This window comes from Lonchura striata, chromosome 1, assembly GCF_046129695.1.
Source record: "Lonchura striata isolate bLonStr1 chromosome 1, bLonStr1.mat, whole genome shotgun sequence".
Classification (NCBI taxonomy): Eukaryota; Metazoa; Chordata; class Aves; order Passeriformes; family Estrildidae; genus Lonchura; species Lonchura striata.
Genome location: NC_134603.1, coordinates 25492367 through 25519626, shown reverse-complemented (window position 1 = coordinate 25519626; position 27260 = coordinate 25492367). Strand labels below are relative to the sequence as shown.

At 36.0% G+C, this 27260-nt stretch overlaps 1 protein-coding gene across 2 annotated transcripts in view; it reads left to right on the top strand.

The window, feature by feature from the left end:
* SLC26A7 (solute carrier family 26 member 7) overlaps positions 1 to 27260 on the top strand; it is a 64520-nt gene that overhangs the window by 30694 nt on the left and 6566 nt on the right. For both annotated transcript variants that reach the window (XM_077782926.1, XM_021543274.2), the window contains 10 exons: positions 690 to 842; positions 2186 to 2268; positions 3817 to 3964; positions 5260 to 5373; positions 8607 to 8684; positions 10179 to 10274; positions 17029 to 17135; positions 19267 to 19333; positions 22970 to 23086; positions 26183 to 26231. In XM_077782926.1, the coding sequence (XP_077639052.1) occupies positions 690 to 842; positions 2186 to 2268; positions 3817 to 3964; positions 5260 to 5373; positions 8607 to 8684; positions 10179 to 10274; positions 17029 to 17135; positions 19267 to 19333; positions 22970 to 23086; positions 26183 to 26231 (1012 nt within the window). The remainder of the gene's footprint in view (positions 1 to 689; positions 843 to 2185; positions 2269 to 3816; positions 3965 to 5259; positions 5374 to 8606; positions 8685 to 10178; positions 10275 to 17028; positions 17136 to 19266; positions 19334 to 22969; positions 23087 to 26182; positions 26232 to 27260) is intronic.

The window sequence follows — 27260 nt, the reverse complement described above, 5'->3', positions numbered from 1 at the left end:
ATTATTTAGTGTGTGCAGCACCTAGACCTGACCAAAGCATGCTTCATGGAGCACTGTGTAAGGGGCAAGAGCAACCAACGGGGAGACTGAGGATGGCCTGCTGAAATTACTCTGGGAAAACATTACTCTGGAAAAACGACCCACAAATCGCAGAGGATGCCTGTATTGAAGATTCCTGTTGGATCTCTTCCCATCCAGCCACTACTGCATTTTCCTTTCCCTTTTCTTTTTTCCTCTCCTTCTTTTATTTTCTGTCTTTTATTTACTAGCATTAGTACATGTTATATACTATGGGCACTACAAATAAACCTTTGTGCAAGAAACTTTTCTCAGCATTTTTATGTGACACTCATTTATCTCACTGAACTTAATGAGACTGAAAAAGAAAAGTAAACATATCACATTTATTGGAATTTTATAACTTGCTTCTACCAATAGAAATTTGTAAATTAATATATACAAATTTTTAATTTTTTTTTTAGTTTTCCAAAGTACATAAGAGTGGTAAATTGATTATTTTCTTCTCTGTAAAATCTAAAATACAGGCCAAAAACTTGTCCAGTGACTCAGCTCCTGCACTATTGATTCAGCTGTCACTCATTATTTGTCCTAAGTCATGAGAAGATGCCATGGCATGTGATCCAGAATATATTTTTTGATCTGTGATTGTTATTTGCTATTCACTGTAGATTTATGCCTATGTGTTTGAGAATATCAGATCAGTTCAGTTGGAGGCATTACTTCTCTCCTTGCTGAGCATTGTGGTACTGGTTCTTGTTAAGGAGCTGAATGAAAAATTTCACAGAAACATTAAAGTTGTCGTTCCCATCGATCTACTTTTGGTAAGTACAAAATTATATATAAGGCTTTTTCTTACAAAACTTTCAATGGCTCAATCTGCTGAAGTTTACTGTGCTGTCTATAGTTACCCACACCCACACCCGCATCTTATTAAATAGACAACTGATTTTCATGGCTGTACGTTAATTGTAAAAACAGGAAATAATTTGGCTTAATAATTAAGATCCCAATTTGTATAACATTTTTCATATGTTTACTACTTTTTACATAATCACAAGAACATAAAGCCTAGAATGTTGAAGTGTAAGAAGTTTCAAATAGAAAATAAAAAGTAACCGATATACTTTAACTCCAAGCAAGTCTTGTGCTGGGTAGTTGTGACTTAGATGTTGCTTGTGATTTAGCTACAACAAAGTTAAATAGCTATGCTATTGCTTTCTGTCATTTTACTAACATGTTTTCTTTTAACATGGTATAGACTAAATTAAAATTAGCAATTACATTATACCCCCTGCTTTAAGGATTAAAATGTAGTCAAATGATCATCACCAGATCACCATTAGAAAGTTTCTGTTTTTCTGTAAACCACTAACTGAAAATACAAAGTATGAAGGACAGTTGGTTTTCAGAGCTCATTACCACAATTACTCTTCTGTTGCTGGAAAAGAAAATATTTACAAGGGCAAAAATCTGGAAAAGGAAGTAGTGTAATCCTGGTCTCAGTGTTACCTTTTTAAAAAATATTGGATAAAATGTACCAGAACCCTGTTCTATTGGGATTTGTGTGTGCATCTCATTTGAAATACAGGAAATGAGTTTGAACCTCCTCAGAATCAAACTTTATACTCCCTCTGCAATATTTGTACCTGCTAGAACATAAAAACAAGAGGCAGACACATCTTCTGCTGTGGTCTGTGCTGAAGTCAACACTGCCAGTCTGGATTAGACATGCTCAGAGAACATCTGCTGAGTCAGATTACTCAGGAACACCTAAATCATGAACTACATTAAGCTGCTTAGATGAATGGCAGTGCTCTGGGGCACATGCTGAACAGAGGGGCTCTCAACAATGACTGCCAAGGTTCTTGAGGCTTCACAGAGAGCCATACAAATCTCTTTCATTAACACAAAATGTACAAACTGCACTGTAGTCCCACATGATTATTGTGTCCAAATCTTAGTTTCTTTTGATTGTCTTACATATTTGCAAAAAAAACCCCCAAAAACACCTCAGAAAGCCAAAAAGAATTGTAATACTTTCCTGTTTTACTGGATTGATCTAAGGATAAATGTATGAACAGTGCCATGTGCTCAGGTATGGCAATAATAGGGACCATATCAGAAGCAACAGAAATATAACATCTTTTTCTGTTTGAACCAACAGATAATTGCTACATCCCTTGCTTGCTACTATGCTGATATGGAGTACGTCTACAGGATAGAAGTTGTGGGAAATATTCCTAAAGGGTAATGTGGATTTATTAGCTTGTGGCTTTTAAATATTTTTATTTCTGAGAGCAGTCTCTGAAAAGATCAAAGTAGTTTCTGAAATAAGAAATGGTAAAAATCTATTTTGTTTTTCTCCTGTCTCCTCAGACACTCTCTCACAATTCAGTCTCATGTTAGTAAATTATATGTGCATAGATATCATCACAAAAATGCATCCTTGTATATTTTCATAGCTTTTTATTGCTTTGTGGAATAAAAAGTAGGTACTAAGTAGTTGATGATGTATGACAGGAGGGCAGAATACTCTTTACAAGATTATTGCAACCTGCTTTTTGAGGGCTGGCTTGGGTTATTGTAGCTGAAAGGATTTACAATGAGATAAGATTTGTAGATTACTACACTTCATTCTTCTCCACCCATATAGTCATTTTAGAAAATGTGGTTTCTGACAAAATGTGAAAGATTTAATTATGCTTAATCTAAAAGAGAACTTTTTTGCTATAGTTAATGATACACTTTCCTCCATGAACTTGAAAAGAAGGCCAAAAAATTCAATATAATTTGCTAGAAAGAGAAATTAGATTAAATGTCAAAGTGTGCAAACTCTACACGTTGGTATGGAAGAGCACAGCTGTTGTGTTATCTCCTGCTTGTATATAGCAGTGTTTCCCTAAATTTCACAAAGCAGGAGTCCAAGACAGCATGAGTGCATGTGTGGCAGCTTGCACTGAAAGAGATAAAAGAAGGGACATCTCTTTGAAAGATTATGTAACTATTTAGACCAGGCTACAAATCTGAGACTAGAACACAGCTAAATGTGCCCCTTCTAATAAACAAGTAAACTGTATTTGTACAAATTTAATCAAGAATTTATCTTTTGTGCTATCTCATACAAATAGTGTTGAAAAACAGAAGCAGAGCCTGGATAATTAATACATATTTTTTAGGCATTTTCCTGAAATACCTAACTGCCTTGTCAGTGTAGATCATCAGAAACCTTAAGAGCACAATTTAGTTTTCCGACAGTGTGATTTATGCTCTGGAAAGACCAAAGTCTTTTTGAAGAGTTCAGAGACAATATGGGATGGGTTGATTCATAACTTGATTCCCCATTAGACGGAATAAATATCTGTACTGTCAGTAAATGACAGGAATACAAAATTTTTTAAAGATTTAAATTTAACTTTGCAGGAAAGCCAACTATATTAAAAAAGGAGAAAACATACAGTAGTCTTTTCTACTGAACACTGCAAAATTAGTGAATTAGTGACAAATTTTCTCAGTCACATAGTTAATTTATCAACATCTCTTTATAATTTATCAAATTGAAGTTTTCAAATTGAATACTCCATCTGAAGCTGTTTCGTCATCTACAAATTCTCTTTTGCTGTTTCCAACAGACTGAGATCTAAAATATGAATCTAAAATATTGAAAAAAGTCACCTTACAAGTAATACAAAAATTACCTGCTCCTGCAGACATTGTTTCTGTGGTATTCACATAAATTGCAGGTATATAGAGACTATGTATTGAGTTTTGCAAAAATTGTTGTCTTTATTTTTATAGGTTGCCACCACCAAAAGCACCACCCATGAGTGTCCTGCCTGAAGTAGTCACTGAAGCTTTTGGAGTGGCACTGGTTGGTTATGTAGCCTCACTAGCGCTTGCTCAAGCCTCTGCTAAAAAGTTTAAATACACTGTGGATGACAACCAGGTAAAGCTCTTTCTCCTTAGTGTCACTGAGTCTTGAAATCACTTCACCATTTGGGGAGAATATTATAGATGAATACCCAGTAGGAAAAGTTGTGTTCCATATAGCATCCTGACACCTTCTAGTGTTTACAGTAGCACCCAAATTTTGTTTAAATTATCTGTGCAGAATGCCCTCATTGGTTGAACTGCTCTTTTTGGGAAAACTCATCCTTCAGGATAATCTTGTAATGCTACATTCTGTGCAGCATTTGGGTAATAATGCATTTTTCACTGCTCTAAGATGAGACACCTTCTCCTCCGGCAGTTGAGCTCTTATAGAAAAGCTATGATGTTAAATCAGCTACTGTTAATGAAAAGCAATTCTAAACCAAAACCAGGTACTTATAGCCCCAGTACTTACCTGATGTTATAATACAAAATTATTTATATTTATGCAAAATAGAAATGTCACTGGAAATAAAGGTTTATTTTTATCTAAGAAGCTGGGTGAGTTCAGAGAGTGCTGCCAGATTTACAGCCAAAGGAGATTTTTGTCCCGAGTTCCATTTTGCAGAGGACATGCTTAAATTAAATGGGTTGTCTCTACATTACTACAGTGCTTGTTATGGTGGGTGGGTAACTCCAAGCCTGCTGGAAATCCATGGAGATGCTAATTCAAGCAATGTGGGAAGAAAGGCTAAATTTCAGATAACTGGCACTATTACTGTGATGAAAATGTTGCCTCCACCTTTATGGTTTGGGATAAATGACATAGGGGTGAATGAAGAACAGCTGTTTTGCAGCTGGATGTCTATTTGAACACCCATCTACACAGGCTGGTCTTGCTACATCAGGTTCTGTGCTTTCATTAAAACATGCTCTAAAGGAAGAGAAATCAGTGGCTCTCTTTTTCTAGTGAGCCATACACCAGAAATTATCTGGATGGTTTCCAGACACCAATACTTGGGGCTCTGACCAGTTAAAAAGCAGACGTGGATCAAGATGTAAATATTTTGGTTGAACTTAATTTTCAAAACTTAGCAATAGCATTTATTCTGGGAATAAAATGTACCTCCTGCTCTTGATGAATCTGGTTCAACAGCTCTGTCATTCAAATTAGTTCTGAGTTGGGAGAAGATCTGTTCTGTTGGGAAACCCTTTAGTCATGTACCTGTGGGATGTTTTCCCTCAAAAATGTGTCCATCCTTTATCATTGCTAATATTTATATAGGGGACTCCTTTGCTGCTTTTGTTGGCAAGAGGCATTGAAATGACAACACAATATGAAAAAACATCTTCTATTTAATGACGTTGCAGGAATTTTTGGCTCATGGCCTCAGCAACGTGATTCCTTCATTTTTCTTTTGCATACCAAGTGCCGCAGCGATGGGACGGACGGCGCTTCTATACAGCACGGGTGCCAAAACACAGGTAACGGCTTAGAGTGAAGTGCATCAGAGAATTAAAGCTGTGATTCTGCTCACTGCAATTTGTACTGATTTATCCATTGTATTTCCCTAGGCTCCCTTCTCCTCTTTCCCACGAATACCTCTGCCCTGTCATTTTTAAGAATCTGCATGAAATTGCATCTGATCAGTGGTGCCTTTCTAGGAAAGACAATAGTTCCAGTTATTAATTTTTACCTGTTTCATTCAATATGAACTGTAAGGTCTGTAGCAGCAAGGAAGTTAGGAGTTGTGCTTTCAGATTGCAGGAAACTATATGAAAGCCCTTTCAGTTGATGTGAATTTGTCAGCATTGTAACAAAAGTGCCCTCTAATGGTGTTTAAAGGATTTAATGGTATAGTCTAAACCAAAATTTTAGGAAAAAAATTACATTTCATGAATCTCATTTAATTTATCTTCTATCTGGGTTCCAAAATAAAATGAAAGCAACCTTTAGAGCTGTTTGTTAAAAAAACCACATGTAATATCCCAGCTTCTGCCTTGTGACATGGTGTACTTGTCCTATCCCTCGGTGTAAACTGAACCTACAGAGACGACATTTAGATTTTTGAGGTTGTTTGTTGCTATTTCCTACCGAGGAAACTAAATGCACAAGCTGTTATTACAGTAGCTCAGGAAAGAGGGGACTGTAATTGCTGAGAATAATAATTGTGACCCTGTCAGCCTGACATCTGTCCAAATTGTGCTTGTGAACAAGAGGGGTGGCAAACCACCTGGGGCACCCCACAGCATTGCTCTTCCTCTGAAACTCAAGGGCCTTTCAGTGGCAACCTGCCAGATCAATGTCATGTCCTTTGGAGTTTGTTGCTGTTCTCCCAGGTACAAGTGACAGCACAAGAGGAAACACCAACAGGCTGATCCAGGGAAGGTTTAGATTAGATATCAGAACTTGTTTTTTTCACAGAAAGGGCTATAAACCATTGGAACAGACTGCCCAGAGTAACTGCAGGTGACCATCCTGGGAAGTTTTCAAGCATTGTGTTAATATGGCACTTGAGGACATGGATTAATGGTGAACACAGTGGTGGTGCTGTGTTGATGGTTAACTTGATTACATTAAAGGTTTTTAACCTTTAACATCTTTTAACCTTAACAGTTCTATGATTCAATAATTCTAATTTGATTTTATAGCTGTTTCTCTCACCTGTATAAAGGACATTAGCTGCAAGGAAAAGGTTCATGAGGTACAAGACTAAATACAATCCATAGGTACTGTTTCTCCTCAACCACGCCTTGCAATTATTTCTCATGCAGATGCCACAATATTAAGGAATTATACAGGGCTTTACGCCAATAATCTACATGTTAAATAATTGCTAATTAGCCTACAGAATACTCTGAACTCAATCATAATGAATAATCTAACAAATAATAATCTTGAAAATATTTATATGCAAATATTTTAGCTACCACTTGGCTATTAGTTATTTCATGTATTTTAGTTAAATCTTATGTCATACAACGAGTTGCTATCCTCACAGATATTTTCTTCTGTAATTGGTTAATGTACTGATTGTGCAATTTACAGTAGTACTGCATCATGCTGTACTGGTTTTTCCATGGAAGATTTGAGGTAACCTGCAGACTTATAACTTTGAAGCATGTGGAGTATTTGAGCATGTTGGCTCTGGTGCATGTAGGGAAAGACCCTGATAAAAGGTTATTCAATACATGAAATGGAAAAAGAAACCCCTATAATTTGATTTCAAGACACCAAACACACAATAAAAATCCCCTTGGTTTATCTGTTGGTTTCACAGTATAGCAGTGGTGGTGTCTAAAAGTTAAGAGTGTGGCTATGAGTTAGCACTATGAGAGTATTTTATTAGGAATAACAATCTCTCCCCTTGGAAAGCAACACATCAGCTTAATGATATCCTTTGTGGCTGTCCAGATAGAATGAGGAGATGACAAGTTCATCACTTATAAATATTGGTCAGGTCATAGGCAAAAAGAAGCCTTTCCTTAACTTAGAGAAAAGTCAGTTTGGCATCACACATGGAAGAAATGCAAAGAGCCTTTCAGGGGCACAGAGCAGCTCTTTTTTCTCAAATGGCTATACCTGGATTGCAGTTTTGTCATTTGTTCCTCAGTGATATATATTTCCTGTGAGAAAAGAGAAGTGAGGAATTCTATCATGGAATAGAAGCATCCTTCAAATAAAATCAACACTTTTTTTCTTGCTCTTCATGAAGGCAGAAAGAGGGAAAAGTTCCTTGTGACTTTACCAGCAGATTTTCTGTCCCTTTTTATGTAAACACTCTGTCTATCCTTCTTGATGGTATTTTTAAGTACACCATGACTTTAATTTTCTAGTGTTTTAACAACTTGTCTGGTTTTGTTTTTAACAACTTGTCTCTTAAAATGAAACCTAATTATTTTAGTAAAGAAACATATTATCAATATAAAAATAAAGTGAGCATCTGTCTACTTAGCGTCAAAAACCTTCTGTGAATCTGAACTGTATATTTATAAGACCAGAAGTACTCAGTGAGCACTCAGAGTGGTATAGGACAGTGCAATTTTACTGTAATTTTCCATCAGATTAATACCATGTATACTGTGAATAATATAATTATTAGACCATATATTTTTCTGAATTTATATTACTTGCATTATAATCTTTAATTGTACCTACATTTTTAAAGTAAATACACTGATATTAAAATGAAATTTTTAGTGGTTTCTGATTTAAAAATAGTTTTATTTTAGTGTCAATCCTAACAAAAGAAGTTAGAAGTCTTCTCTTGTGGAAAAATACCATACATAATTCTTGCTTAGTGCTATGACAGAACTGTTATTTAGTACAACATAGGGTGCATGGCTATAAATAAGTTGCAGAATGACAGTGGGTGCTGAGAAAATTCTGGGATGAAACATTGCACACACACGTTCCATTTAATACCCAAACATGTAAGTGATGCTCTGATCTGTGTCAGTGTGCTGGCAGCAGGGTCAAGCACAGATGTTGAGATCTCTCACTATGTTATCACTGTAGTTGATTAAAGGCAATAATCCGAGATTAAAATTGAAATTAGATGCATCTACAATCCACAGATACATTAATAGCTAACACCTTCAACATCTGATTCTTGACTTTGTCTACAATATTTTATAATTAATACTTTTCCAAATTTCTTTTGTGGTTTTTGTTGTCTTTAGACGGAATGATATGCAACTCTTGTTTATTGTTTTAGGTGGCTTGCCTTATCTCTTGTGTAGTAATTCTTGTGGTGATCTACACAATTGGACCTCTGCTGTACTGGCTTCCTATGGTATAGTGCTTAACCTTTTTAAAGATTATGATGTCAAACATTTTCTAAGGACAGTTTCTTTTAGGGAAAGACAGTGCAGCCTTTAACACAGCTCTATTTAATTTCAGTGGCCAAAAGAATAGTAAGGGTGTGCTAAATCTCGAAATCATAAAGTACAGAGGTGACAGCATAAGACATATAGATTTTATACATATATAGTTACATATATATGCTCTTATGTAAGAGTATAGAAGTGAATTTCTCTTCTACTTACTTTTGGCATGTAGTTAATGAAAAATATACACCCAGGTCACTGTGAATTTGTAAATTGACAAAGTGTGGTAGAAATTAATGAAGATTCATGATATTTCTTCAGATATGTACATGATACACAAATTTACTTTTTGAATAAATTTGACACAAATTATTTTAGATAGTGATATAAGCTTAATTACAAAAAGATTGTAAAATATTCTTATATTTCTGTCATGGAATACATCTATGCTAAGACTCTTTAAAGCAATGTGGCATCTTTTCACATAAGCTATATCTATCTTTTGGTATTACAAATTAATAGCTAATTTTAACTAGAGGCATGTCAAAGCTACTAAATACAGCTCCAAAATTATCCACAATTCTGCCATGTATGTACATGAAGTTTTAACTCAACTATGTTTTAAACTTGCTTTGTGCTATTGTTTACATGGTGTCATGAAAGTTCTCACTTTTCAAACACAGATCCTTTTATAGTTTATTTTAACCATGCAAAGTAAGGACACATGAAGAAGGGTGCACAATATGTCCTGGGGTTTTTTTTTTGCTATACTTCCCTACTTTCATTTCTTTTCATATGGATTATAGGTAAATTTTGACCAGTTTCCTGTAGGATTTTTCCCCCCATATTTTAAAAATACTTTTTGATTTTTGCTTTCTTGGTAATTTGTTTCTCTTCTAATATGCTTTTTCAGCCCTGTCTATGCACTGCAAGTCCATCAGTTTGTACTCCTTTTTTTTTGGCTCTAGATGATTTCTTCATCCATCCCCTCCTCCCTCCTGTGTCAAAGAACAAAAAAAAGGTTTTTTTTTGCTTAAAAATTAATGGACTTTTGCCCTAGAGGACTTCTCTAGGGGAAGGGAAGGAAGTGAGGAAGGGGAGTTACAATTCTTCACTGCATGGAAGCAGAGTGTTGATTTGCTTTTGAGTCCTTCAGACTGTGGCAGAATGTACTTGGTCTGGTGATGCATGGAAGAGTCTTTAGTAGTCCTGAGGTTTCTGTTATTTTTCTCTCAATGAGGTAACCTGTAGATTTCCTTCACAAAAAAAAAAAAAAAAATGGGGATAGGGTGGTTGTTGCTGTTATCAGCTGTCACAAGGACACCTGTGCTTATCCTATTTTCTAAACACCTACCAGTTCTTTTTATAATTTAATTATGATATTGACTGCTCAATAAAAGAAACAGCATTTGTTTTCACTAGCAACTCTTCAAATGGCTTTTGTGTTTATGTTTTTGCAGTGTGTGTTAGCAAGCATTATTGTTGTGGGCTTGAAGGGAATGCTAATGCAGTTCCGTGACTTAAAAAAATACTGGAATGTGGATAAAATAGACTGGGTAAGTAGAACTTAATCTAAGGAGGTTTTCCTGAGACCATTTGGAAAACATCTGTTAACTAAACTTTAACAATTCTGTGGTCCTAGAAAAAATAAGTGTAAGATATCATTAATAGTACTTTTTGTGCACTGTCAGCTCAGAATAACAGCATCTATCATCTGTAATATCAGTTCTATTAAAAAATATAACATTTTAACAAAAGATAAAGAATCAAACTTGATACTAGAGATGTGTATACAGACAGATCAAGTTAAGATAAGCAAGCATGTGTCTAATTTTTATGTCTTTTCTATCTATTTAGCATGCTTTTGCTATTGTAGCATAATTAAAGAGATTTTGGTATCATCATCCTCTGGGAATAGGGAATGACCACATAGGTCAAACAGAACTGGAAACACTAGTGATGCAGAAAGATAAATATTGAGGGGTGGTGTAAGTAAATTGTCTTGACTTTTTCAGATTTTGCAGAAATCTATTCTATCTACTGTTTGAACATAGTATATCATATTTCTATCTACTGTTTGAAAGAGTCTGCACTATGAGAGAACAAATGCATCAGAAAAAGTAGACAGGTGAAAGTATGAAAATCTAGTTTAATGAAAAGTCTAAATAGTCTGAGAGAATTCACACAGAATTCCAAGCAAATACTAAAGATGAATCCATGTGTAAGAAGACTCCTGGATTTCTCTTCTGTGGGAGATATTTGGTGTAATGGCCAATTAGTGGAACTAAAATTTCTATGCACTTACATAAATACATAGATGCTGACATCCCATATGTTTGTGTTAACAATATTCAGAAAGGTATTTTGGCCACATAGTCCTTTTCTGTGGTGGGACATATAGGTAATTGGAGTTAATATTGGACTTTTTTGAATCCACCAGGTACTTACATTCTATAGCAGTAATGGTTAAGTCTAGAAAGAATAAAACTTTTTTTTTATTGGAGTACTGGGTTTTATTATGGGAAACAGAACTGAGTGAACCGCATCAAGTTCGACTGTGAGACTTTTTTGCACTTAGTTGCAGAAAACTAGAGGTTGAGAAAACTTTTTTTGGGGAGGTTTTTTTTTGGGTTTTTTTTTTTTTTTTTTTTTCAGCCAGAAGAAAAGCTCTGTCTTTCCTGAAATATTTTATTCCGCAAGCAGTAAATTTCTGAAAATATTTTCTATCTCTTGTTTTGTATTTGATCTTCAGCTTAACTCATATTGCCAATGACAGAAATTATGGATGATGTGGATCAAGAATTCTTTGGGGAACAATGGACTTTAAAATATTGATAGTTGTGGGAGAGATATATATCTTCTCCATCAGTTCATTGAGATAATAAGTAGTTACATTTGCCAGCAGGATATTCTGGAATCTCACTAGATTTGACATCTCTTCACAGATAAACTAACCTGATTGATATTTGCTTTTCTGGTTTTGGCAGAAAAGGTTGTGTGAGTAGTTAGTTATTACATCTCTGACATCTGTCATCATTTCTAAGAGAGGTTATAGAACAGGGGAGTTTGCTGGGTTCATCTTTTTGACTAAACATACTTGAGAAATGATTTATCTTCAAGTAGTTTTACCATCAGTCCTTAGCTTGACAGGATAAATCACCTTGCCTTAAATAGCATAATTTAAAGTAAGGCTATAAGCATTGATCTTGCATTGCTGCCTGCTCTTAGGAGCCCCACGGAGGCCGGTGATTTTTTTAACTACCCTGGTGTTGTTTTGACCTGAAAGGATTCACTCCAGTAATTGACAGAACATTGGAAATGAATCTTTCCATCACCCAGGTTGTCCAAAGTGCTTTGAAGATAGACACCCTAACAAAACATTTGGAAATAATTAGCAGTTATCCTTTCTGGAGCTGATTCTTTGAAGGGTGTGTGTCATGTAGCATTGAAGTCAGGTTTGTTTTTGCTATAGGTCTGGCAAACGATTGTGCATGGAAATAGAATGTTATGAAGTTTGCTACCCTGTTTCTTCACACTTCTTTAAGCATCTCATTAAATGGGATGAATAATAATTATTTGTTGATTAGTTCTCTATAAGCATAATACTTTTAAGTGTAGAAGGTATGATACTGTTCAGGGGTTAGAGTTGAGGAAATTCATTGGTTCCTTGAATCACAGGATATTCTGTGTTTTATGAAATCTCTTCTTTCAGCCATGGGTGGCTTTTTCTTTCAGATTTACATCCTGCCTTTCAAATCACATTCAATTACTTTTCAGCTACTATCCCACTGCCCTTATTTTACAGTTTTCTTTCCTGACATTTGAACTTTAAATGTCTCGTGCTTCAGTTAAGGTCTTCTGTCAGTCCCTACACCTTGGTTGGATGACTTCAGCAATCTCAGATCAAGAATTGCATTATTCCACTGCATATGTTATATGCATAACAGAGAGTGACTTGTCTTGATCTTTTTTCCACTTTTTTTGAGAACAGCCAGGAAGCTAATCTGGCCTTGTCTATAAATACATCTCACTTCTCAGGTCCTCAGGTCAAAAGATGATTTCCTTGTCCTTCCTGATAGCATAATTTCTTATGCAGGCCAACTTGACTAACTTGTTTTTATTCTCCAGCTCGACAGTGCTGATGAATGCTCTCCTAGCATTACTAAAAAGACCAGTGAAGTTCTTGTTAACTTTTGATTTTAAGGTTCAGGATCACAGATAAGCTTTTTTGCCTTTTAAGACAGGCAAAAAATTACTGCCTGGCAATGGACTGCTGAGAAAGAAAAGAAAAGAAAAATGTTATATTTGCTGTTAACAGTTGGACTTAAAAATAACCAAAGATGGGGGAAAAACATTTTAGAAGGTGATGTTCTGAGTGAAAAATTATAACAGAATAAGTATACTTTTCATAAGTTATATAGGAGGGATTTGAGAAGTTCAGTAATGAAATACACTGGCATTAAAAAAAAAAAAAAAAAAAAAAATTTTGAAGCTGCACATATGTCTTGACCAGAAAATTATCACAGCTCAGACAAAGTCAGGTTGTATGCCTGACTTTTAAAGCAGGAAGAATGGCCAGAATTTATGGTAAAAAATTCATATTCCTAACATGGTGTTGTGATGAGAGACAGTTATGGATGCATGAATTGTAATTGTATGCACATACAGTAATATTAAAAGATGTAAGGAATGCTACTAATTCAGCACTTAAAGTAGATCCAAGAATGAGGATCTCATTTTTGACAAGTATCCTCCAAGATCTTGCCATTGTGAATTTCTGAGACATGTATCCAACACCCTGTCAATTTATTTTGTCAAAATATTTAGAGGAGAGGGCCTAGAGATGGTCTTCCTTGAAATCTGGATCTCATTAGTGTAGTTTCTTCGGGTCTTTTAGAACTTCTTCAGATATTATCCTCAGGAAGACAATGGCCTTTTAAATTTGTTCACCACACATGGGTCCTGATTCATGAGAGGGCTCTAAGAGTTCTCAGGGCTCTGCTATATAAACAATTTTCTACAAAGTATGAAACCATCTCTTCTGTGAGAATAATTTTACATCAATGACTCTATCTTATGGTATCCAAGGGAGATTTTATATTTTTCCTGCATTAGTGAATATGCTAGTGTGAGTTATATTACTTGTGCTGTAGTTGGTATCCAAGAACTACCACACCACTTCAGTATCATTAAGGATCATTTAGGTTGGAAAAGACCTTTAAAGACAATCTAGTAAACTGTTAACCCAACAATGCCAAGTCTACTCCTAAACCATGTCCCTAAGTGCATTAGGCAGCTCCTGCTCTGTGGCTGTGGTGGGCTTCACTTAAATGCCAAGTTTTGATGAAAGGTGTGTGCTGAGGATGAATGCACACATTAGTCATTTGTCTGCAGAAGGATGTGGGACCATGGCCTCATCACTCAGTCCTTTGAGCCAGAGCCTCCTCCAGGACCCCAGCATCTTCTGCTGAAGCACTTTTGGAATGAGCAGGACTTTAATAGGATCCTTCAATTGGCTTTATGCTGGAGGGCCTCTATTTGAGCAGCTCATCACAGCCTCACATTACAGATAACACAGAACTGGTCAGCTGAAACATGTCCATTTCTTCTTCCATTAAGCAATAACATAACCAGGTAGGAGTTAGATGAACTGCATCCTAAATTTTATTCATTCTGATTATTAAATCCATTGATTATAGTAGGAAACTAGACAGCTGTGCCCATTCAGTCAATAGCTGGTTGTCTCCTCAGTTTGCAGTGAAACAAAGGAAGTGCATAATCTGGTTTCAAACTGGTACGGAAACATTTATTATCACCATACCTTAGCATTGCATTGTTTAACCCTAGGTTCAGAAAGTATTCTGCAACCTGTTTATATGATTTTTTTTCCTACCAAATGCAGATTTTAGACTGTCATCAATGGTGGATGATTAGACTCTATGAAATGGAAAGTCTAGAGGAGGCAGTTCACAGTCACTGTACCTCTCAGTGCTTCTGATACTTTCTGATATGTACAGGAGTTGACATAAATATATTTCTTCTGCTTGTTTCTTTTCTCCCTCTTTAGAGTTTTTCTTTAAATTAGTACAGTACTTTGAAGGTAGATTTTGTTTTGATTTTTGATATTAACATGTGCCTATAACACATTATTGCTAAGATTTGAAGATTTATTCGATTCTATCTGTCCTGGAGTTTGCAATAACCATATTGAAGTAAACTGCTAAGGAAAACTTTGATATTTTTATCATTTTATCACTTCTGTGTTGAACTTTGCAGTAACCTATGAATTTAAAAATAAAACAACAAAGTCTATCAGATCAACGTAACTTCTTTCTACAAATTTGATGCTACCCTAATTAAATAAGAACTGATTCCAGGTCAATACAAAGCACTGAAGGGTGATTGATTGAGAGTATGCTTGTTTTGGCTCAGCCTCTACAGCAATGGCAGTCTCTGATTACTGTTAAGATGTGAGATACTAGACTGCTGGAGAGGCACTTAACTGTCTTTCTCAGTAGTCAGCAGTACTTAAACATTTCTGGCTTTGATTCTTCCTATGCAGATTTTGTATTGTGTTTTTATGCTGTTTTCTTCTGAGACATAAGAATTTTGCAGGTCTGCAGCAGTGATTTAGTTAGATGTGATGAGGTTCAGGTCTGCAGCTAAACTGGATTGAACTGGAGTGGATTCAGGTGTTGTCAAGGGTTCAGCCTTATTACGATAGTCTAATTCTTGAGCTCACTTATTTTCAGGTTTTTAGTAGTTCTGTTAGCCTTTTCACATCCAGGTAAGCTTCTTTATAAATGTATATGGGATTTATAAATCTTAGCATTCTTTCTTATTCATTAATCAGAACTCAATATCTGTTGCTCATAAAGGTGATCTTTGCAATATGCACACAATTCGTATCAGATGTCATGTTAAAATACAACTAGTGATTGAGGACAGTTTCAGAGGACGGACTCCCTCCTTACCTAGCAGCCCTCCTGTTGAAGAAATTGGAAAGTCTTTTGCATTAGTTAGGAATCTTGAAGATATGGGAGGAAAAGGTTTCTTGATGGAGTCATGTAACACTCTGTTCTCTGTGAAGCACAAGCTAGTATGGTACGACTTACACTTAATAATTCATAAAATAACAGTTCTGAAACCTGCTCAAGCAAAATTCCTGTGGTTGGGCTGAAAGTATTCTGTTGTCTCTGACTTTCATGAGTTAAGTGAAAGCACCAGAAAAGATAATCTTAAGAATGATCGTGCTATTGCAATATGATCTGTTATTCTGCAAACGTGAACAAGCAGCAGTGCAATTCTTGAAATGGGCACCTGTGGTGATCAGTATATCCAGAGGAGTGAAAATACTTTCCATTCTTTTTAACACCTTTTATATAAAGATTAGATGGCAGTCTTTGCTTAAGGCTCCCTCAAGGAAAGAAAGATGTGCTTTATGATACTAATTAGGTTGGTAAAAGAAATTGAGTAATTTGTACTTCTTTTAATTGTAAAATCTGCATGTCTCATCATTGTCTTATGGAAAGAAAAGTGATTATTTCCAGTAAAAAAATAATTAAGAAAAAATTGAAATGTGAAAGCTTTGTAAAGTTTTTTAAAATTTGTTTTTAAAGTTCAGATTTATGTTCAGATATGCTTCTGAGTATTTTTTAAATTTGTATTTTAAATTAATCCAAAGTTTAAGTAATCAAACATTGAAAGATGGGGAAGTAATATGAAATCTCACTATTTCCATTGGAAGGAATTAATTCCCCAGTAATTTTTATTTGTTACAGAGTTGTTTTAGTCAGCTGTACTCTGATAAAAAATGCCACTTTTAATCAGCCTCCTTGCCAATCATAATTCCCAATTATATGATTAGTGGAAGAAAAGCTCTCTGTATGTGACCTCATTAGGGCACCTCATTATGTGAAAGGAAAGGAGGATTTAAAATCTATGCGGTGAAAATGACAAGAATTTGCAATGTGAAAAATAAAATACAGGTTTTCCAAAACAACAGAGTTTATTCTGACTTAAGCTGTTAGCAGAAGTACAAATTTATAGAATAAATAGAATACTATTTTAAGTAACCCTGGAAGGAGCCTCTGTGAGCACTGGGATGAGTTGTGCCATGCTGCATGTGGTCCCCCATGGAGAGGCATAACTTTAATTGCTAATTCAGTCTTCAGTATTTGTCAGTTCAAAGATCCAAGTGTTCACATCTGAGAAACTACCTTAGTTTTAAAAATCTTTATTTCTGATTCATAAAATGCATATTGCTATAAAATTTGAAACTAATCACTTCTTTTTGCTCCCCTCCCAAAGAGCATCTGGGTTAGCACCTACGTGTTTACAATATGCTTTGCTGCTAATGTGGGACTGTTGTATGGCGTTGTCTGCACTATAGCAATCGTGATTTTCCGCTTTCCCAGGTAAGAAGCAATTTATTAAAATGTTCCACTAGCACTTCATTATGTATTCATTCTGCATATTGCTTCACAGTCAGGATAGACATACGGTATACTAAAACTTCAGTGTTTTAGTTGCAGAAAATTTCAAGATAAGACAATTCAAAAGTAAAAGTCACATCTGTCCATTTACCATAGACTATGGAATCTCTAAAACATTTTATTAAATGGCATTATTTTGTGATTTTTCTTGTTATGACACATCTGTAGGATTGATTATGTGAAGGTAGCATCAAATAAACTAGAAGATTAAAAATATTTATTTCCATTAGATATTTATTTGCTCCTTAAGGAAAAAGTATGTCTGGCAAGCTTTAGTAACTGAGAGCTGTTATAAACTCCTAGGTACTATGTTGCACAGGAGTTGGTAGTTGACAATTGCGCTGCTAATATAGTTTAATGAAACATAACTGTACAACTATTCTAATGTCTAACAAAAAGTGTAAGTTCTATGTATGACTTAGAAAAGTCAGAACAAACAAAATAGAGCAATCAGAAGTTGTTTTTTGGGTTTTATTTTAATATATTACAGTTGCTACTTTGGATAATGAGTAAAAGGAAATATAGCTGAGGTTCATGATTTATTTATGCTATAGAATTAATTCACAACTCACCAGTCCTGGAAATGACTTGCTGCTTGTATGCAGTTGTTTGCATGAACACTGAATCCCACTGAAATTAAGCACAATATAGACACCTTGATTAAATACTTGTTAAAGTTAATGGTGTTAGACATGTGTGCACAGCTCTATTCTCATAGAATAAGTTGCAGAACCAGCATGAAAATAGTTCAAAATTTCAAGGCAGTTAAAAATGATGAGAGATTGCTTCTAATTGAATCAATCAGTCCTTTTGTGATAGCATTGTGCTACTCCACAAACGAAATTTTTGTTAAATTCTGTAGTAAAGCAAAAGGCAAGTTTTCATGGTGCTTTTGTCCTGAGCCTGGATATTAGAGGTTCTCCAATGGCAAAAATGGATGAATATCTAACACAAAAGAGCCTGATCTAGTGGAGACCTCAGTCTGAGCCTGCACTTATTAATGTAAATAAGACTCTTCCCAGTGATCTCTGGGATCTTCAGTAAAGCTGTACATGGTTGTCCATACCATCTAAAGGCATTGAAGAAGGTATCAGCCTTAAAATTGGCACAGCACAGATGGAGTTAACAAGATAACATATAGTAAGCCATGCAGTCATGAGCAGAAGTGTTAGCAGAAGTGAAGCAAGGAAAACACCATAGTTTATTTATTGTAAAGTCTCTGTTCAGATGTCAGGGTACTGGATGTGGTACATATTATGTATCAGAATGTATTAAAACCAGGAGCAGCTACAGCTTCATTTATGTAAAGATGAAAAAACAGCTGATGTTTGCAAGGCTGATTTATCTGGCCCAATACCTGCAAATACTCCTTGTATATTGGTGCATCTGTGCCAGAGGATAGATAGTATCGTAGTCTTCTGAGTCTTCTGCAGTTAAATGTGTTCCTGTAAATGACATGTTGAATCAGAAGATACTAACACTGAACTCCCTTTCCAAGGCAATATTCTCTTTTCTCTGTGTAGAGAGCATAGGAACACTGGTGCTTTCTAGTAAGTCCCCCATTTTGATAGCTAGGATGCAATGTTCTGCTTCATCATGTCAAGATGTGTCAATTTCCATGACAAATAAAATATCTTTGTTTTTCATAACCAAAACCTATTCTACATATTTATTTTCCCTTTCCTTACAATATGATTTTACAGATAAAAAAATATTAATTAACCTTCTTTACTTTTGCAGATATAGATTATATACAAGCTACTTTGACTTGAAAGCAGCTCTGGCCAGAAAATGAAAATTAAAATTAAGATATTATTCATAAGAGAATTTAATTAATCATATTTTCAAAGTGATTTCACAATTCTAAAATGAGCTTTTTACTCTTTAAAAGGATGATTAGAAAAGAAAAGGTCTATAATCACAAAAATACTCACAGATTGCATTGTGGGGCCTTTAAATTGCTATGCTGTAGCTTGGGGTGTGTGTCTTTTTGTTTCTGCTCAAGGCTACTAATGATTAACTGTACAGATTTTTCTCTATATATTGATTACAGAGCAAATACACTGAATTTGAAAAATATGAAAGAAGTGGAATATAAATATAAAGCAGAAGATAATTGTGTAAGTTAATTTATATTTTTACTTTTTGTGTGTGTTTTCCACTAATTCAGATTTGTTTTCTCTAGTTAGTTATCAGATTGTAATTGGGAATTCAAGGGAATGATTTTATGATATGACCACTTGAAATCTAAAGCCAGGCTAATATAATAATATTATAGTTGGCCATCAGAAACTGGAATATTTTCATGGTTCTGCTGCTTGTCTGCAAAGTGAAGTTAGGCAAGTCCTCTTAGATTTATTTATCTTAGTTTATTTGTCATTTTTAGTTATGAATTGCTCTTTCTCAACACTTCCTAATTCCTAAATTTAAGGAAATATCTTGCCGGGAATGGCAAGGGCAATCTGAGCAGACAATAGCAATCTCTGTATTATTATTGCTTTTCCTAAAACTCCTTTGTTATTTTTATCATCTCCAATCTCTTTTCTGAAACCATTTCTGCCACCAACCCCTTGTGACCAGATTGTCCCAGAGGATACCATGAGGCTGGGCAAAGACGGGCAGCACCACAAAATTGTTATAGACTGCTTCACAAATTTCATCACCCTGTGCACATGAAAAATTATGGAAGAATTTCTTCCAAAGACTGTGCCTTTTAAATTTAGCTTCTTACAAACTTAAACCAACCATTCAGATTATTTTGGTTATTTTAATTACAATTACTGTCAAAGTTGCTCTTTGCTCAGGTCTATGGTAAGAAGAGAAGGGTAATCACCCAGAGAGGTGAACTCCCTCCTCCAAGATGAAATAGTAGGTCAGCAGCCAAGAGAGAAGTAGAACCATGTGTCCTTTCAGCACAGAGCCCCATCACCAGGATATCCTGCCTTCCCCACTGTTGCAGTTTCTCCTGTGTCCTTTTTCCCTTCCTAGTGCTGATGAAGGGTGTTACGTATCAATAAATTACATGCTCAGCAGTTAGTGCTTCACCATTAAGCAGATCTTCTTTAAAGAATTTATTATTTCTGGCAAATGTCTTCCATCAGAGCCATCTTGGGCTAAAAATCTGAACTTCCAAGGGCTCAAGGGCATTTACGGTTTTGGCATGCTGAGAAACACTGTAATAGGAAAGGTATATAAGAATGGGGATGGCTCTGAAATGGGAATTCAAAACACTGTTGTTGAGGCTGGACCAGCTGTCAATTATTATATCACTTTCCATTCTTAATAAAAACGTTGGAGTAACTTTGTCAGAGATGGATAACCAAAATTTGATTTGCCTGCTATTTTTCATATCGGTTCATGAAGCACTTTGTATAAATGCCTATATATATTTTTTTAAGCTTACTGGTCCCCTGCTTTTTTTCCCCCTAATTCAGTAAGATTAACGCCAGTAACCTAATAACAAACTAATGTCTGCAGACAGTGGGGAAAATAACATTATGTTAGAGAAGCAAATTGCTCAAGAGCTATTACACAAAACAAAGAAGGAAAATATGCCCTTTAATTGAATTTAGAGTCACTGGGTTGCAGCAGGCATTTAGGGTAATTTTTAATGTATGAATGTTAGACTGATCCAAGTTTCCCTGGTAAGTAACAGATTAGACATAAACAACAGGACTTTTAAACATGAAAATATGTAAGCTTAATGATCTACCCTGCCATTAAGGTCTGTGGATTTATAGGGGTTGTTTCATCAATAAGAGAAAAGACACTTTAATGTGGAAAAAAATCAAAGGGTATTTAGAAGCTTATGTGAAACACATTTCATCACAGGCATTCCCTGGCACTGAACTCGTACCCAAGCAGAGCCAGTGCTGTGCTGAGTGCACAGGGCAGTCGCCCAGGGCTGTCCGAGTGGTGGCAGGAACAGACACGTGAGATAAATTTCCTGCTTTCTTAGCAAGGACACAACAAAGAGGAAGTTTGTTTTTCTCTAAACAGTTCTTGTTAACAAAGAGGCAAATTAGAGCTAGGAATAACTGGCTGGTCAAATTTAGGCACAGTTGATCTTGTCCATTCTGGACAAAAATTATACCTAAATCTGCCATCTGCTTGATCTGGCCTTATGATTTGAGCCTTTCAAGTTTTGGACCTTGTAGTTTTGGAAGCTTGATCATCACAGGATTTGATCTTTGCACATCAGTCTTCCTTTATTTCTAATGTTTTATCTTCTACTTTGTCATGGCAATAAAGCGTCCACTTGTCTCCACACCAAGCTGTATATAGCATCATTTTTGTGTGAGTCTGTGGGATGTCAGAGCATTTCTCCATTCAAGCATATACCATCCTTCATTTTGCCCTTATTTTAGAATTCTATTCCATACAAACTGAGACATTTTAACTGCCAGTTGAGTTTTTCCACGTGTCTCACTGGCAAAATTCAACTGTGGTATTTACTGCAATCACACCCATAGGCAAAATCCCTACACGTAGTCTGGGCTTCTTTGCCTCAGTTTGGGATGTTTGAAATATTTCCTTTATTTCATGGTCACTCTTGTGGTATCTGAGAGATCATGTCATCCCCAGAAGTCTGAACAGTAGTCTACAATAAGGAGATAGTTTATGTGGTCTGTGGTGAGATTTCCATTACTGTTTTGCGTGAAAGTCTGTTGGGAAAACTGCATATCTTCAATGCAATCCCAAGCAATTTTTAACTATCTAAAAATGGTCTGTGTTGACTCCAGTTACTTGTGTTTGACTGTGACCTTGTTATGCGACTTTTGTTAGGAAGAAAGAGAGTATTTTTTGAACTATATTCACTTGCAAATTCTTGATTTTTGCTTCCATTGTCATACAGCCTGTGGAAGATTGGGAGTTCAGTAGAATTAACTTCTACAGAAGTTCCTCTACAAAACCAGTCTTTAAGCATGTCTTGCTGCTGTCCAATATTAATTTTCTTACTGGCTTTTGAAGACATTTTCTATGTACACCTTGAGAGTGAGAGAAATAACACTTGTTTTGTGCAAAATATCTCCCACTTATACTTGGGGGTTTCTGAACATTAGCTGGTGTCCTTCCAAAATTGTTCTGCTGTGTAACATTTACGTTTTGAGCTACACAATCTGACTGGAGGTGCTGGTAAACTGATTGTAGCTTATTCAGTGAAATGCAGAGACAGGTTCAAGGGCAACGGAGAGTTACGTAGGTTATTGTGTTGATTATAGAAATGTGCTGGTAAAGCTTTAAATGCGCCACTCAAGGTTGATCTAGATCCACTAAGTATTTTCATGGAAAACTATCTCTGTCCTAAGGTCATCTTCAGACAATCAAGATGAATGTTGCCAGCTTTCCGCAAACTACCTGCAGTGTTTGCCCTAAATTCTTGTGTACTTTTTCAAGATGTGTTTGCTAATAAAATGTATTCCTTGTCTGCAAATGTTACCTTGCCTATGCTTTGGGATCAAATCAACTATAAAATATAACATGCTATTATAGTTGTTAGCTAATAGTTCTTAGTATTATGCTTCATAATGTGTATGCTTTTTTCATGCTAAATGCCATTATAGATAATTTTTGTTATATATTACTTGTATTTCCATTCTTCAGTTATGTGTGAAGGCTCATCAGTAGAATTATCTGTTAAATCATTCTCACAATCCAAATACAGTTATTTTCAGAATTTTTAAAGAAATTAGTCTGGGGTTTGTTTTCCAAATCCAAGATGAATTTTTCAGTATTATGTTTATTTCATTCCCCAGGAATCACTAAAACAGGTAAAAATAGTTTCAGTCAACAGCCCATTAGTCTTTTTGAATGCCAGAAAATTTCACGCTGACCTGTTAAAGATAATCCAGAAGGATGGCATGAACAGCCAGGTAGGTGATATTGTAAACAAGGTGGGATGTCCCTTACACTTCAGTAATCACTGTGACTAGGTTGAAGATTGTATTTGCTTTCCTCGCATTTCTTAGAGAATTCAATCATATACTGAAACAGGTATAAAAAAGTAACATTAGAAATTATTAATTTAGAATAAAGCTAATCCTAATCTTAATCAGATTCAATATGGACTATTTCTGTATTATTACTTGAGAATAATATCTCTTCTGTTTCTGCATGTGATTCTGTAAGAGACATTAAAGCACTGATCCAAAACTCAAAAATTTCTAGAAGAATTTCCATAAAATCAGATTATATAAGGCTGGGATTTTAGAAAGACAATGAGTAGCTACATATATGCTTGAATAAAATGTGATTTTTGTTTTCTGGAGATCAGTCCATGAGAGATGGACATTTCACTTCTATCTATAAATAATTTTTAGAGAATTAGGAAGAAAGTGGCTCCTTTTTTTTTCCTCAATGGTATTGTCTCTTTTTCCTCTTTTGCACTGATCATATTAGAGAAATAAATAGTATACAAATTATATATATCACATTTTTTGAGAATATCCCTGTAAATATAGTATTTTCCAAGTTCATCTGCATGGATGAACTTCCTGCAACACTTCCTAAAAGGGAAAATATAAACTATCATTTTTCTATCAGTACCATGAAGATACTCCAATAGGATTGTCATGGTTTTACACTGGCACAATGCCAGCACCCCTATGAAAATACAACCCCCAAATGATTTGCTGTGAGATATGATCAGGAACAGAGCAGAGCAGAGCAGGCCCAAGCTTAATAACAAGGGAGAAACTTTATTAAACTACTACTACTATAAAAGGAAAAAGAAAGAAACAACACACACTAAAACCAAAATTAAAACCTTCCAAAACATTCCTCCTCCTGCCCCCACAATTCCAACAAACCACAGTGAGACACAACCTGGACCCCAATCAGGTTCTCACCCTCCAGATAATCTATACTCAGTCCATCGAGGGAGAGAGGAGTCCCTCCTGTGCCACAGACCCCTCAAAAAACACAGCTCCACATCCTGTGTTTCCATGTCACACATGGCACCGCCTGGAGAAAATCTGCCAGTGTGACACTCTCCTTTCCATGCACAGTGCTCTCACCACCGTGCATGGACAGACTGCTCATAGGATTCTTCTTTTCAAGGATGCTTTGCCAAGAGGAAAAAACCCAACAGTTCAGCTTTTCATTTTTGGGACTTCAGTCACCCCCATTTCCCTCTGGGGCCAAGGGTCCAAGAACAGAGATCTTTTTCTCTTCTTCTCTGAAGACAGGTGGCATCACCACAACCCTCCTCAACTTTTCTCTGTTTGCTCTACTTCTGTCTTTTTCTCAGCTGCTGAAGCAGGTCTCTTGGCTCACCACGCATCCTCCTAATATACAGTCTCTCTTGGAGGAGAAAATTGGTTCAGTCTATGGCTAACAAGAAAAAGTCAAGCCAAAAGCCACTCCATCATCTTCCCCCCACAACCTTGTTTTCATAACATCCCAGGTCCCAGGCTGTCTCTCTTCCTCTCTTTCAAGCCGAGGAGGAGTGAAATTTCAGAAAGCTTTCATTTCCCAAGAAAGGGCTAAAAGTCCCAACTCCCTGGATGGCTCTCAGCCCAGGCTCCAGCTCCCACACTGTTCCCCCCCTTCCACCTCCTCTGCCAGTGTACTGCTGGCATTGTTGCTGTCTCTTTCTCTCTCTCGAGAGAGAGAGACACTGGGGGGAGAACAGAGACATCCTCCACCCTTCCATCTGCAGGGGCCAGCCCGGTTCCAGTCCCTCCACCCTTGGGCCCACCTCAGTCAGCCCATGGGCCTTCCCCTCCCCACCCAGCCATGGCAGGGGTGCAGCTGCACTGCGGCTGACTGGAACCAAAGAGAGAGAGTTCTCCTGGGAATTCTGCTTTTAACCTCTCTGTGTTCTCAGAGGCGTGTCCACCTTCAATGATCAGCCCAAGTGTCAATATCTAACCCCAACCACTGATTGGTTTGACCCTCTTCCTTCTGAGAAAATTCTTTTCCGTGTCAAACCACGACAAGGATACTATGCTTACTGTAGACAATTTCATCCAGTTTGGCAAATTGGGCTGAGGAAATCCCAGCTGTGCCTTAGATGGGTTGTTAAGACAGCAACATGTGTCTACCGCCTCTGCTGTCCCTTGACAAAGAGTTATGCTACCCATATGGTATAAATTCAGCTCAGAAAATGTGATGCTTTTTTCCCTTGGTTTTGCTAGGCTGAATGATTTGGCTTAGTATGATAAAAAGCCTCCAAACAGAGAGAAATTACTTAGGATTTGCACGGAATTAATTTGAGTCAATTTAATAAGTTAATTTGTATGTTACTTATAAAGGAGATTTTATCCTTTGTCTCTTCTGTAAGGTACTCAGCAGTACAGCTGCCTGAAACACTGTGTTTTTTTCTTTAAATTTTTTTTTGTTGAGTAAATGTCTTTCTGTAGCACATAATGGGTGTGAAAAAAATGCAGTTTTAATTTTGCTTCTGTGCTCTGTTTTTGGTTTTAACTCATGTTTCCACTGAGAACTAGCATATTGGAATAACTAATATAAAAATTATCCAGATAAATTTAATTATTTAATAAATTTACACATCAAAAATGTTCTTACTAAAATATTAGCATAGCAGATGAGATTGCAGCAAGTAGAAAATTAATCAAATTTAATCTTAAAAAATCACTGCCAAGAATTTTTCTTGTCAAGAATATTTTTCCCATCTTTTGACCACTTCTAAACCACCCCCCCACTTCCCCAAAAACATTGCATCCAGAATTTGCTTTCTAGTATATCCAAATTTGACAGAGGTTGAGTCAGCTAAAAAAAAAATTGCAAAATATCAGTTTGAGTATGTATCTCAGTATTCTTCTAAAGTTATACCAAAAAATATTATATATGCAATAGGCTATTTCATAGGACATGATTTTGGAGTGAAGGAGTTAACTTTGGTACTGAGAAACAGAATTCTTATGTAGTGCATTGATTTTTCTCTTGTTACTGTGCAATGGACTGGTTTTCCTTGGTATGTTAATCATTTGTTGCTTTTATTTCAGTGTGAGCAGAACACATTGCTCTGTTCGTTTTCCAATGGAAGTTGCCATGGTGAGTTTCTTATCTACAAATGTTGTTAAAACCAAGATGGATGTAAGTGTGCAAAATAGTTCCACATTTTTCTATATATTTCTAGGTGCACACAAGTTTTATGGAAATAAATATGTTCAGTTAGACCAAACACTCAATGAAGCATGAATGCTAAACAGTGTTAAATTATGCTAACCTTGGCCTAATAAGTCCTGCTATTCATTCTGGTTTTGACTGATTTTTTAGGATTTCAAAGGCAGGGAACCCCTTGAAAATGCATTTTCTACAGGAGTGGAAGGTTCTATTGGAAATCCCATTGCCCACCACACAGGGTTTGGAACTGGATGATTTAAGGTCCCTTCCAATCCAAACCATCCTCTGACTATGTCCCTGCTTATTGGACTGGAATGTGTGTGTGTAAAGAGACAGGTACATAGTGGGGGAGTACTTCCCCACTATGTATTACTGCCTGGACTGATCTACAGACCAGGCTAAAGAGATTGAAGGCTCTGGAATTGGGTGCTTTTGCATGTCAAGTTGAATATTAGTATGAAAAAGTGAAAATAAGATAATAACCATGTTAAATCTTTGGGATCTTTAAAGCCACATAGGAGAAAATCCCAGAAAATTCACTAACTGAATTGTTAGTGACACGATAACCACCAATATTATATAATATATAATAAAAAGCCCTAGGGATTTTCTTTCAAGGAATAAGCTGGAAACTCCACTCTTTCCACATTTTGTAACACTTAAATCAAGCCAGACCATATACGTTCCCATGGGAGAGCTGCAGCAACCTTTTGCAGTGGATACTTTATACAGATTACTTCATTGTGGATAGAATTAAAACAGTGTTTATTTAAAACACTTATAAGCATTAAGGCTGCAGTAGAAAATCTGATTTGGAGGCTGTTGTCTGAATGTTTGAATTTGTCAACTAGACTCAGAACATTTTTATGTCCTAACCACTACAGTGTTTAGTTGACCTTGGGATGACAGAGTGCTTTGCTGTAGTATAGCAGCCTATGAAAATGGTTATTGAAGATG